General features: G+C 51.2%; 1 protein-coding gene, 1 non-coding gene and 1 pseudogene across 2 annotated transcripts; 1 reads left to right on the forward strand and 2 right to left on the reverse strand.

Moving 5' to 3' along the window:
- LOC119087727 overlaps positions 1-12,186 on the reverse strand; it is a 298,948-nt pseudogene that overhangs the window by 61,321 nt on the left and 225,441 nt on the right.
- Trnaa-agc lies at positions 1,400-1,472 on the reverse strand. The gene has a single exon. It is a non-coding gene; the product is annotated as a tRNA-Ala (tRNA).
- Positions 6,346-10,687, forward strand: Bhlhe41 (basic helix-loop-helix family member e41). The gene is made up of 5 exons (XM_028891646.2): positions 6,346-6,719; positions 6,854-6,917; positions 7,234-7,341; positions 7,619-7,730; positions 8,124-10,687. Exons 1-5 carry the CDS (start codon positions 6,658-6,660, stop codon positions 8,999-9,001), a joined length of 1,224 nt encoding a protein of 407 aa, XP_028747479.1. The 5' UTR covers positions 6,346-6,657; the 3' UTR covers positions 9,002-10,687.

The following is a 12,186-nucleotide window of genomic DNA, read 5'->3' on the forward strand; positions in this document are numbered from 1 at the left end:
TTTAAAAAATACAGATAATGTTATTCTAGTTCAAATACAGTTTTTAACTAATGTAATATATACAGCCTAGATTTCCATCTGTTTGCTTATTATGAGCAAAAATTATGTTAGTATCAGAACTAAATACTTTTTGGTAATACATTCTTACATTAAGTTAACTGTTGAAGCCAGGCCTGGTGGCCCACTCCTATAATGTCAGCATTTAGAAGTCCGAGGCACAACGTTTGCTGCCCGTCTGGGCTACAGCAGAGCCCCAGACCAGACTGGACTACAGAGTGAGACTCTGACTCCAATGCATCAACCCTTGAGTCTAATTAAAGCACTGGTTCTACATGTAAGTGCAGGTTAAATCTCTCTGTGCATTTCCTTCACTGCCTTGTGAAGTCACGTGCTCTGAGACAGACCCCTCGAGCACTGCCTCAATATGCTGACAATTAACTTGGGGACCTTGGAGGTCCCAGAGTTGGGGAGGATACGGCTGCTCGGAGCTTCCTCCTGAGAAGGCTTCACATGGGTAACAGCTTCTAAGATGTTAACATGCTTCTAAGCTCCTCAACCTTCCCAATGCTGCGACCCTTTAGTACAGTCCCTTGTGTTGTGCTGACCCCCAACCATAAAATTATTTCCACTGCTATTTCATAACTGTGATTTTGCTACTGTTATGAATCGTAAATATCTGCATTTTCCAATGGTCATAGGGTCATTTGACCCCCTCTAGGGATCAAGACCCACAGGCTGAGAACTGTTGCTCTGAGACCTTTTCCAGAGTACTCCTAGAAGCAGCAATGACGGAGACGTTCCCCAGCCCTTCAGCATTCCTCTGTCCAGCCAGGCCAGTAGAACCCGGAGCAAGGGCTGCAGTCACTCAGCAGCCCCCACAGGCTGCTGACCTGCCTCCCTCTATTTTCGGGCCTCACTACAAATCAGTCTCAATCTCCACGAACAGCACAAACACTGAGAGGGAGCAGGCAGATGAGAAACCCAAGAGTCGGGAGACTCCCTGACCCCTACTCCTCATGGCCTTAGGTGTAACTCTTCACTAATCATCTTTTGTATGCAAAGAACCTCAGGGGTTTTAAGAATATACAAAAATTGAGATAGCCTGAGCATTGTGAAAATTATATAAGCAAATGATTATAGCAAAAGTAAAGATTTACTTCTTATACTTACCCATGTAATATCATATATAGAGTATAACATAACCATGTTGTCTTTTTTTTTTTTTTTTTTTTTTGAGACAGGGTTTCTCTGTGTAGCTTTGCGCCTTTCCTGGGACTCACTTGGTAGCCCAGGCTGGCCTCGAACTCACAGAGATCCGCCTGGCTCTGCCTCCCGAGTGCTGGGATTAAAGGCGTGCGCCACCACCACCTGGCTAAAATTTTTTTTTTTTTTTTTTTTTTTTGGAGCTGAGGATTGAACCCAGGGCCTTGTGCTTGCTAGGCAAGCGCTCTACCACTGAGCTAAATCCCCAACCCCATGTTGTCTTATATTCAATATTTCATGATTATCTCCTTGGTGTCTCACAGAGTAGTGAGTGTATAGACACACTGCAGAAAGTTACATAAATATAAAAGGTGGTTTGTTAAGTCACCTTATAGCCACAAAGACACATTCATTGGCAGTCTTTGGAGAGACTAGGTCCTTACAAATGAAGAGGGTGTGTGTGTGTGCTGTTGGGCCAGTGTGCTGAGCACGCAACTGGAAACCCAGCCTTCTATTCTGAGACCTGAAATCCAGACCTTCAGCAAATAACATCATCAATATTTTAAAGTCATATTTGGACTGTGAGAGGAGCAGTAGGTGTCCCCTCCCCTTTCAGAGCCTTTTAGGCACCTCCCTTTTAGCAGTGGACCTGTGAGCATTAACCCTTCTCTGGCCAGTAAGAAGGAGTTCCTACACACATGCCCCCAATGCCGAGGCTTTGATGTGGACACCAATGCAAAGCATTTTTAACTTTAACTTGCTTTTGGCATGGAGTTGTGTGATATAGTAGTAAACTACACTTGGGAACTCACCAAAACCTGAGTAAATGATGCACCCAGGGCTGGCTGGAGCACCATGGTGGAGGGGATGGTACCTGCCAGGTGCGCACCAGGCCCTCAGTTGCCAACCCAGGGTCTAAAGGAAAGGCATGTGCCCACCTAGAGATTTTCCTCATAGCGTCACAAGTCGGGGCACATCCTGGACAGACCTCAGTCAGAGATATTCGCTTGATTTGTATCAGATCTGGGATCCAGAAATAGCCACACACCACCTCTCCTGAGAAGCAGTGAGGCCTAAAGAATCCGGACAAGGCAGGGACCTTCTGCCCCCAACAGAATCATGATCCTCTAGGGAGAGCCCGGTTTCTGTAGGAAAAAAGACACATAGAACCTCCTAAAGCCACACGGTTGGTGCTCGTAGTTCAGGGATTCGGAGAGTTGGGACGTGGGGCTAAATGCCTCATTTTACCACAATCTACGGGGAGCGACTTTCCCCGTGTTAAAAAGGCGTGGGGCTAGGGAAAGGTGTTGCTGCGCAGGCACAAGGACCCGAATCCAGATTCCGACTGCCCAGGAGTCACGTGGACACAATGGCAACTCCAGAACCAGGAGTGCATACCAGACGGCCAGCGAGACAGATGGGCTGAAGCAGTGAGCTCCAGGTTCAGTGAGAGACCTCAATAAAATGAGGGAGTGCAATGGGGGAGAGCCTCAATGAGGCCTACTCCACACGGGGGGTGGGGTGGGGGTGCAGAGAGAGAGAGGGAGGGAGACAGACCGACTCACCGAGGAGAAGGAGGCAGATGTTGCAGTGGTGGCCAGAGAGGCAGCAAAGGTAACAATGCCCCACCCACTTGTCCATGGAAGAGCGAAGTCAGGCCTCTTTAATTAGCAAGTGGGACCCTCACTAATGATTGAATTATAAACAGGAAGGGACTCTGAGCTCATTTTGTGTGTCACTGGCTTCAGATGGTATTAGGTAAGACTCCATTTGCCTGTAAATACGCAGGAAGAGGGCAGTCTGCGTTCTGCTCTCAACAGTTCTAGGTTCATCATCGCTTTCTAACAGTTTCTAGCCCAAAGTCTTCATGTCGACCTTGGCTTGGTTTGCTCAGTAAAGATGGAGAAGTGATCACCATCACCTTCTCACAGCTGAACTAACTTTGGTATACCTGTGTAACACTATACAAGCTAAATAGGTTATGCAGACTTAACCCAGTGCTCCCTGCACTTCTCATCCGTGTGTCCAAGGCTCTCACACCTTTGTCACACCTTCCCATCTCTACTGTGAGCGCCTATGCTTTAATAAATAAACAAGCAAGACTTATTTACATTTTTTTCACGTCTGTAAATGTTTTGCCTACTTGTATGTCTATGCATGTGTGTGCAGGCCTGGTGCCCAAGGAGGACAGAAGAGGGTGCTGGGTCTCCTGGAACTGAGGGTTACAAATGTCTAAAAGCTTCCACGTGGGTGCTGGGAATCGAACCCCAGTCTTCCAAAAAAGCAGCCAGCGCTGTTAAAACACCAGAGGCGTCTCTCCAACCCTGAGGCCCTACAACTTCCCCTCTCCTGCCCTGTCTCTCTTGCACGCCCTACACACGCTCTCACACCGGCAAATGCAGAAACACCCGTGTGCCCTACACACAGCTCTCACACTGGCAAATGCAGAAACACCCGTGTGCAGCCAGTGTGCACTTCGACGTCACGTGAAAGAGTCAACTGCACAGACGCCGGAGCACATTGTCGGCCTGACAGTCCGTCTGTGAGACCTTTGACACATCTCAGTCTCCACCAGGGATATCTCTTCCTCACCTGCAGAGCCACTAATAATAGCATTAACGCCTTATAGGGTCATGGCAAACTTTAAGGAATTCATCCTTGAGAAGCCCTTAGGATGGAGCCTGCTACTCTAATCCTGAATGCTGTGCATCAAAGGAGGACTGATCCCCACAGGCAAGCATTTGAGACAGAAGTGGCAACAGACTCAGGTTTAAGACAGGGGATGTGCAGGAAGTGTCATCATAAGAATAATTAAAAGAAGGTAGGTAGAGCAAACCAAACAAAAGCAAGGGGGGGTGCTGGTGTGTAGCGGGAAGAAGGGGGAGAGGGGAAGGGAAGAGAAAAAAGCAGTAAGGAAAACAAAGGTGAGCAGGAAGGACGAGGAAAAAAGGAAAGGACCAAGGGTAACAATGGCGATTAAAAGGGGATCTGAGGATGAGCAAAAGCACACACCTTTAATTCCATCACTCTGCAAGCAGAGGCAGGCCAGCCTGGTCTATACAGGGGGTTCCAGGCCAGGCTACACAGTGAGACCCTGTCTCAAAGAACAAAGCACTCACAGAACTAAAAAAAAGCACATTTACATCTTGAGCTGTATCAGAAGTGGAGAGATTACAGAAATGCTGACTGTGGAATTAAAGTTTGGATCAGAAGGGTGGGAAGCCAGGGAGCAGGAAATGTTGGAGAAAGCTGAGGCGAACAGCCCAGGGTCTCTTCAGGGATGGTAGTTTACAAGTTCACCTCAACCCTTCCCCTTGATTCTCAGGGCTCCCCTTCCTTTCCTCCTGTTTCAGCTTCAGCTAAAAGCTGGCCAACTTGGTCCTAGAGTTCCTCTGTCCAAATGTCAGCCTTGTGACTCCTCAGCTCTCCTGGCAAGGCCAAGATGCAGCAACCCAGGCTTATCAGCCCCCCAATGCTCTGGTCATCATTTTAAAAGGGGAATTGGCTCTGGAGTATGTTTGTGGAGTACCGCGAACTTTCAGAAATCTGAACAGGGGTGCTGTTGTTTTTATTTTAAATTTATTCACCTTAATCTCCCGCGCCCCCACCTAACCTAGCCGGTTAAGAACTAGAAGGAAGCAGTGATGCTATACTGCCCGAATACGCTGTTTGGAGCTCTAACTTGCCTTGGAATCAGAAAGATCAACCACTTAGAGACGAGAGAGGGCGGGCCGGGGCTTAAGATAAAAATCGGGCTTAAGATAAAAATGCGCATTTTAAAAATCACTTTCACGGTTATCTTTAATTAATCGCCTGCTGTAAAACGCGCGGTGTCGTCCTACTCGAGGAACCCAGGAGGGTGCCGGAGAGGAACTCATCACCGCGGCTCCGCCCAGGACTCGGCTCCAGAGCCGCGCGCCAGGCTGGGAGGAGGCTCGGCGGCACGTGACCCGCTCCAGCCGCCGTGGCCGGCGACCCAGATCCGTCCCTGGATCCCAAGCGCCGCTGTCCCGGCCCTGCTGCGCTACAGTGCGCGTGCTTTGGGGGCCCAGGTCCCTTCTGGATTCACGTGCCACTGGCGATCTCGAATGTCCCCGAGAGAACGTGACTTGTCAATTCAGTGCAGGAACAACCCCGAGCCTCCACGTCCACAGGGATGGGTTTCAGATTCCTATTTATCCTGAGTTGCGGGGACACCGGCACCTGGGGATGGCTGTCCTCGGCCGTGTGGACCGAGCTCCCGAGGCCGCGGGGCGCGCGCACGGCATCCCTGCGCGCTGATGTGGCAGCCGCCGCAGGTCGCATCACGTTGCCGGCCCTGTGCTGGTACCCGCCGGAGACGGGATTAAGGAGGGAGGCCGCGGAGGTGCCAGTAGTAAACGTGGGCTCGCCACACTCTCGGCGTGGCTTATCGCACGGTGGGGGTGGGAGGGAGCAGCACGGCGACTCACAGGCTAGGGAGGGCAGGACCCGGACTGCGTGCGTGGCTTTCCCGCAGCAGACCTTACGTGCCACCCGCTCCGTGCCACCCCTCCCCCTCTCTGAGCTCCCCCGGGAGCACCCGAGGCCCCAAACGTCATCTGCCGCTGTGATTCGTGGCACCGCAATTCCGGCTGCTGCGGGAAGTTTAGGTAGCCCGGGGACACCGTGTCGCCAAAGCCACTTGGAATGCGACATTCGGAACCAGTAACTACATTTTCACTGATCTTAAATCCTTCCAAAGAGCTAATTGCAAGTCACCCCTTTTCAGGATAGCCCTCCAGCCAGTGCCAGGGGGGTGTCTTCCTACTCTACCCTCCCTCCACGCCCGACCAGTGAGCAGTGAGCAAAAAGCCTCGGAATTTTCCTTCTCTGCTGAAGTTTAGCCACCGGGAATTCACGTCCTTTCTCTGGCCCAAACCAACAGCAATCGGTGGGAAAGCAAAAGGCCACGTCCACGGTTCTGCACCGAGATGCCGGCCGAGCCAGGGGAGCCCGGCGTCCCGCCCCGCCCCCGCGCCCTGCAGCGCCTCGGGGAAGACGAACGCCTCGGCCCGGGTGGCCGCTTCCTCCTGGTGGCCGCGATCAGGTGTCCCCGCCCCCTCCCGGCCCCTCCTCCCCGCCCCCCTCCGGGCTGGACGGCGGATGGTACGTTCCGCACGTGAGCTGGGTGCTGGTCTGGCCGGCGACGCGCGTGCCCTGTGGCCAAACACTGCCCGGAGTGAGAGCAAACTACCAGCGCAGTGCGTGTATGCGCGCGCGGGGGTGCGCGCGCGGGGGTGCGAGAGGGTGAGCGAGCGAGCACGGGGCGGAGGGGCGGCCAACTGCTTCACACTTTCAACACTGCACCGAAGAGGGAGAGCGAGACAGCCTGGAGACGCACACATCCCCCCAAGATCTCCCCAGGCGAACGTCCCACAGATTACAGGACAGAACCCTCCAAATCGAAACGGAGGAAACCGACAGCCATTGAACATGGACGAAGGAATCCCTCATTTGCAAGAGAGACAGTTACTGGAACATAGAGATTTTATAGGGTAAGGTGTACGCACCGTTGCGAATTCTGTCTAGGAGTCGGTTTGGCTTTTTTTTCTGCACAAAGTGATATGGAGCGGGTGAGGGCAGAGCCCATCCCGGAATGGGGGCCTGATGCTGATTTCTGTTTTTGCAGACTGGATTATTCCTCTTTGTATATGTGTAAACCCAAAAGGAGCTTGAAACGGGATGACACCAAGGTAAGTCTTAAGTTTCCCATAACCCGCCTGGGTAGTTAATTAGGGCCATTGATTTCGCAGGGAAACTCTGCCCGCAAATGTATTCCAGCCCCGAGCTTCTCTAACTGTGAATTTTAAGTGGCTTGCTGGATACTCGGGGGGATATTCAACACCGCACCTGAATTTAAATTGCATTTTAGAAGTCAGGGGAGAGCGTTCCTGGGCATTAGTTCATTGCATAGTGTGTTTGGGGGCTGGGGTGGGAGGGTTCTGTCCTGTAAGTGAATGAGTGAATGTTTAGCTTACGGCCGTCTTTTCCCCCGGCTCATGTATGAAGGATACCTACAAATTACCGCACAGATTAATAGAAAAGAAGAGAAGAGACCGAATTAATGAATGCATTGCTCAGCTGAAAGATTTACTGCCTGAACATCTGAAATTGACAGTAAGATGCACGTTTTCATTCTTTGATGATTTCCAGGGTGTGTTGGCCTGCAATAACTCCCAAGATAGGATAATAAATGTAAATATTAAGAGGCCTGACTTCCAGCTTGTGCTGTATTGGAGAGTTTCCCAGAGACTAAGAACAGGGGCTCCGGCCGAAGGCAGAGATCGCTGATGACCTGCTTTGCCTAAGTTGCTGGGCTGCGTGGGGGAGCTTATCAAGTAAAATCCGTGTTTTTAAGTAGCCCCTGACACCTTCTGTTTTTGCACCACTGCAGACACTGGGGCATCTGGAGAAAGCAGTGGTTTTGGAATTAACTTTGAAGCACTTGAAAGCGTTAACAGCCTTAACGGAGCAGCAGCATCAGAAGATAATTGCTTTACAGAATGGTAAGTGGGTCCGAAGAAGCCTGCCCTTACAAAAATAAAACCGGGTAGCGTTGGGGGCGCGCTGCCAGAACTCGGCACCGCGTTCTGCTCCTCGTGAACATCCTCTATGCTTTCCCTTCGGTGCCAAGTACCCAGAGCATCCCAGAGGCTTTCTGCGGAGCTGGAGGAGCCCCGTTTATATTTAAAGTGGCGGCTGCGCCTCTCTAGTTGGGTTTTTCAGCCTGGAGGAGAGCGCCTCACCCCGCCACCCCCTCCTCTCGGCAGTCTGCGGATTATATCGCTGGAATGCCCAGGAAAAGCCTAGCTCACTGTAGGCAGCGCAGGGCCCACGTGATGAGCAGATGTCTTAATGCCGCGGTTTTTCTTCTCGCCTCCCTCCCCCGTGCACCCTAGGGGAGCGCTCTCTGAAATCGCCGGTCCAGGCCGACTTGGATGCGTTCCACTCGGGGTTTCAAACCTGCGCCAAAGAAGTCTTGCAATACCTCGCGCGCTTTGAGAGCTGGACGCCCAGGGAGCCGCGCTGTGCCCAGCTCGTCAGCCACCTGCACGCCGTGGCCACCCAGCTCCTGACGCCACAGGTGCCCCCGGGCAGGGGCCCGGGCCGCGCGCCCTGCAGCACGGGGGCTGCGGCCACCCCGGGCCCCGAGCGCGCGGCCCGCTGCGTGCCGGTCATCCAGCGGACTCAGCCCGGCACCGAGCCCGAGCATGACACGGACACCGACAGCGGCTACGGAGGCGAGGCAGAGCAGGGCCGCGCCGCTGTCAAGCAGGAGCCGCCTGGGGACCCGTCCCCTGCACCCAAGAGGCCGAAGCTGGAGGCGCGCGGCGCGCTCCTGGGCCCGGAGCCCGCGCTGCTCGGCTCGCTGGTGGCCCTGGGCGGGGGCGCGCCCTTCGCGCAGCCCGCCGCCGCGCCCTTCTGCCTGCCCTTCTACCTGCTGTCGCCGTCCGCCGCCGCCTACGTGCAGCCCTGGCTGGACAAGAGCGGCCTGGACAAGTATCTGTACCCCGCGGCGGCCGCACCCTTCCCGCTGTTGTATCCTGGCATCCCCGCAGCGGCCGCCGCCGCCGCCTTCCCCTGCCTGTCGTCCGTGCTGTCGCCGCCTCCTGAGAAGGCAGGCGCGGCCGCCGGTGTCCCTCTGCTGGCGCACGAGGTGGCGCCCCCGGGGCCGCTGCGCCCCCAGCACGCTCACAGCCGCACCCACCTGCCGCGCGCAGGGAACCCGGAGAGCTCTCAGGAAGATGCCTCACAGCCGGCCAAGGATGCCCCCTGAGCCCCCGCAGCTCTTCCAGAACAGGGGCAAGGGGCTCCGGAGGAGTCGCCGGGTTTCCAAGTTCAAAGGCCCCTTAACGCGTGCCAGGGAGGAAGAGTAAGAGATGCTCCGCAGGCTTAGGACAAAAACAGGTGTTTTGTGTACGTTTGGAGTTCCTGTTTTGCCCGTTTCTCACCCTTTTGCCACCCCACCCCTCTACCCGCTCACACCCAACCCCCGCCCCCGCCGTCACAGATCCTCCGTGAGAAATACTGGTTATGTTCTGTTACCCTCCGTAAATTCAGTCCATGCCCCCTCCCCTTTCCAGACAGCCTGGTTCTTGGAGAGCCGTGGGGAACCATTTCCAGCCTGGTGCTAGGGTCCTCTGACTCTGGGGCCTGGCGCAGCAGGTGTGCCTCCCAGCTGTCCCTTTAGGAGGCACTCCCTTAGCCGAGGATCTCTCGTGAGGCGTAAATTTACGCCTGTCAGTATTTTGTATTGTTTATCATTTTGAAAGGTACTCATGTTTTCAAAGAGGTGAGGATGCCGTTGCCCTCCTGGGAGGTGGTTGGAGCGGTGGTTACCCCTTGCACTTGTTTGGAAAGACTGGGAGTCCGGCCATCTTCAGGCACTGTGTCAGGGTGGGAGCTGGGGAGGGAGGTTGGAGCCCTCCCTGGGCGCCTTCGCTCGCACTTTATTGACAAATTGACCTCAAATCCTCTGCCCCACTTTAATTTCTCAATTCCTGTGCATATGTCATAGGTCATGTTTGTGTTTCTGATGCGTGTCACCCACCCACCCCCGCCACTGCGCGTCATTTTACCCATCATGGTCCCAAATTTTTGTAACGTTAACAGTTTAGTTTTGGGTTTTTTTTTTTTTTTTTAAGTGCGCTGGGCTGGAAACTGATTGATTTGTGCTCACATTCTTAGATGACAGACATGGAGGGAAGGGCTAGGGTCCCCTGTAACCGGAAGTGCTGTGAAGAGGTACAGGGGAGTCCTGCCAGGCCTGCCATCTCTGGAGACCAAACCAGATGCCAGATAATCAGAAAGAAAGCTTGTTAAAATAAGGCATAAACCAAGACCTTGTCTAGATATTTTTAGTTTGTTGCCAAGGTAGCACTGAGAAATCTCACTTGAATGTTATGTAAGGGGTGAGACACAATAGTCTGGAGTGAAGACATTATCTGGGTCTATGAGTGTGTTCGGGTCCGTCTGCTGCTGCTGCTGCTGTTGCTACTGTTTGCCTCAAACGCTGTGTTTAAACAATGTTCAACTCTTAGCCTACCAAGGCGGCTGTATGTACATAGCTGTTAATACACCCAATTAATGATGTCTGACATGCTATTTTTGTAGGGAGAAGATACGTGCTAATGATATTTTTAGTTAAAATATCTTTTGGGGAGGACTTGGTGAAATGTTTGCACTTTGGTTACGATGCTTATAATGCTAGGTGCAAGCTTACGCTGTCTTAAATTATTAAACAAATAAATACTGTCTGCAAGAAACCAGCTGGTTTAGACAAGTTTGGTATGTAAAGATAAGCTAGAAACTATCTTTATATTCTAGTATTTTCAGCACTCCATAAATTCTATTATCTAAATATTGCCACACTATTTTGTGATTGAAAAATTCTTACTAAGGAATAAAAACTTTATATATGATACGAGGTTGTCTAATAATTAAACAATACTGAATACCCCCACTAGTTTCCAGAGACTTCTGAGTATCTGGACAAGAGCTCATCAGGGTCCTTGGACACGGTTTGTCTGTTTGGTTTTGGTTTTCTGTCATTGGTCTCCAGGGAGACTCCTGGTTCTGGCCTTGTGTCCCAGCTTGTCTCCAGTATATCAATGAAAACTACAAAAGCAATAGTCTAGCAATCACTGGTGGTTTGTTTGCCTTAGCCCCAGTTTGCTAATATTTTCATGATTTACCAGGTTTTGGTCCGTGACCTCAGACAGCCTCTCCTGTGTGGTCTGGTGTTTCTCTTTCCTAAACATATCACCACTGGATGTTTCATTCATGCATATGTTTTGCCTGCTTTACTTTTACAGAATAACCCTGGCATGAGACTTTGCCTTTGAGGTCAGGAAACAATTTCTAGACTTTTTTCAAGTGTATGATCAAAACTGTGATTAGAGACCTTTTTAGTGGTGGTGTTGACCCCCTTGACTGATGGTTTGTAAGATGTAGGGGAAGTGCTCCCTCTGCTGACTGACAAGCAGCCAAGGCACAGTAGACCTAATCACAGCCCCAGAGTCGGCTCCTCAGTCCCCTGAGTTTTGTACAGAAAGTTGGGCCAGGTCGTGCAGGCACTGAGGGCCAGAGCGTGGCCACGTTGCCCTCTGCTAGAGAAGATTCTACCACAGCATTCTGGACCAGGAATGCTCGTTTTGATTGAGTAAAGCTCGCTAAACTAACCATAGGACTGAATAAACAAAGATCAGCCCTAGAAAAGAAGGGTTTGTGAGCCTTGACAATGTGTCCGTCATGAGAAAGACGGCCCACTCGAAACTAAAATTACGGAAAAGAACATTTTAAGTATTTTGAGCTACATTTCACTGCCATTATCATCATGATCAAAAGAGACGCGATCTATTCGAAGGTCAAACAGTGGACATTGGCACCATTTTGTGACATGTAATAAAAAAATTTTTTTTTCACTTTGGCTAGATTTTATAGGTCACTTACTTAGTCTGAAACTACATATAGTAACATGATAAAACTATAAAGTTAGGGCAAAAAAAAGAAAAAATAATATTTTCCATATTACATCTGAAAATGTGATCTTCTGTGTCTCTGGGGATGGCACTCAGGACCTTGGTCAAGCTGGGCCAGAATGCTTCCACTGGCCTGGGCCTCAACCTTTGGAAACTATTATTTGAATTGTTGGTTGATTTTAATGAATTAACTGCAGAGTCATTAGAATTCAGTAAGGAGGTATCTATGTCTGCAGACTTGAATCGTCAGCTGAACCTAGTACATCATGTGATTTTTCAACTTACAACTGTGAATCTTCATTCAGTAGTAGTAGTTAGTGTTCATCAATTTTGCAGAAACACATTTCTTAGCAAACTTTTCCGTGAATTTATAAGGGCCCCCACTGCACAGCCACACTCTGTATTTTAAGGCGTTAGAACCTAGAGCTGTGACAGTCCTGACTTCTAGTCCCATCATTCTGAAACTGCTGCCTTTTAAAGT

Source organism: Peromyscus leucopus, chromosome 3 (assembly GCF_004664715.2).
Source record: "Peromyscus leucopus breed LL Stock chromosome 3, UCI_PerLeu_2.1, whole genome shotgun sequence".
In the NCBI taxonomy this organism is placed as follows: domain Eukaryota; kingdom Metazoa; phylum Chordata; class Mammalia; order Rodentia; family Cricetidae; genus Peromyscus; species Peromyscus leucopus.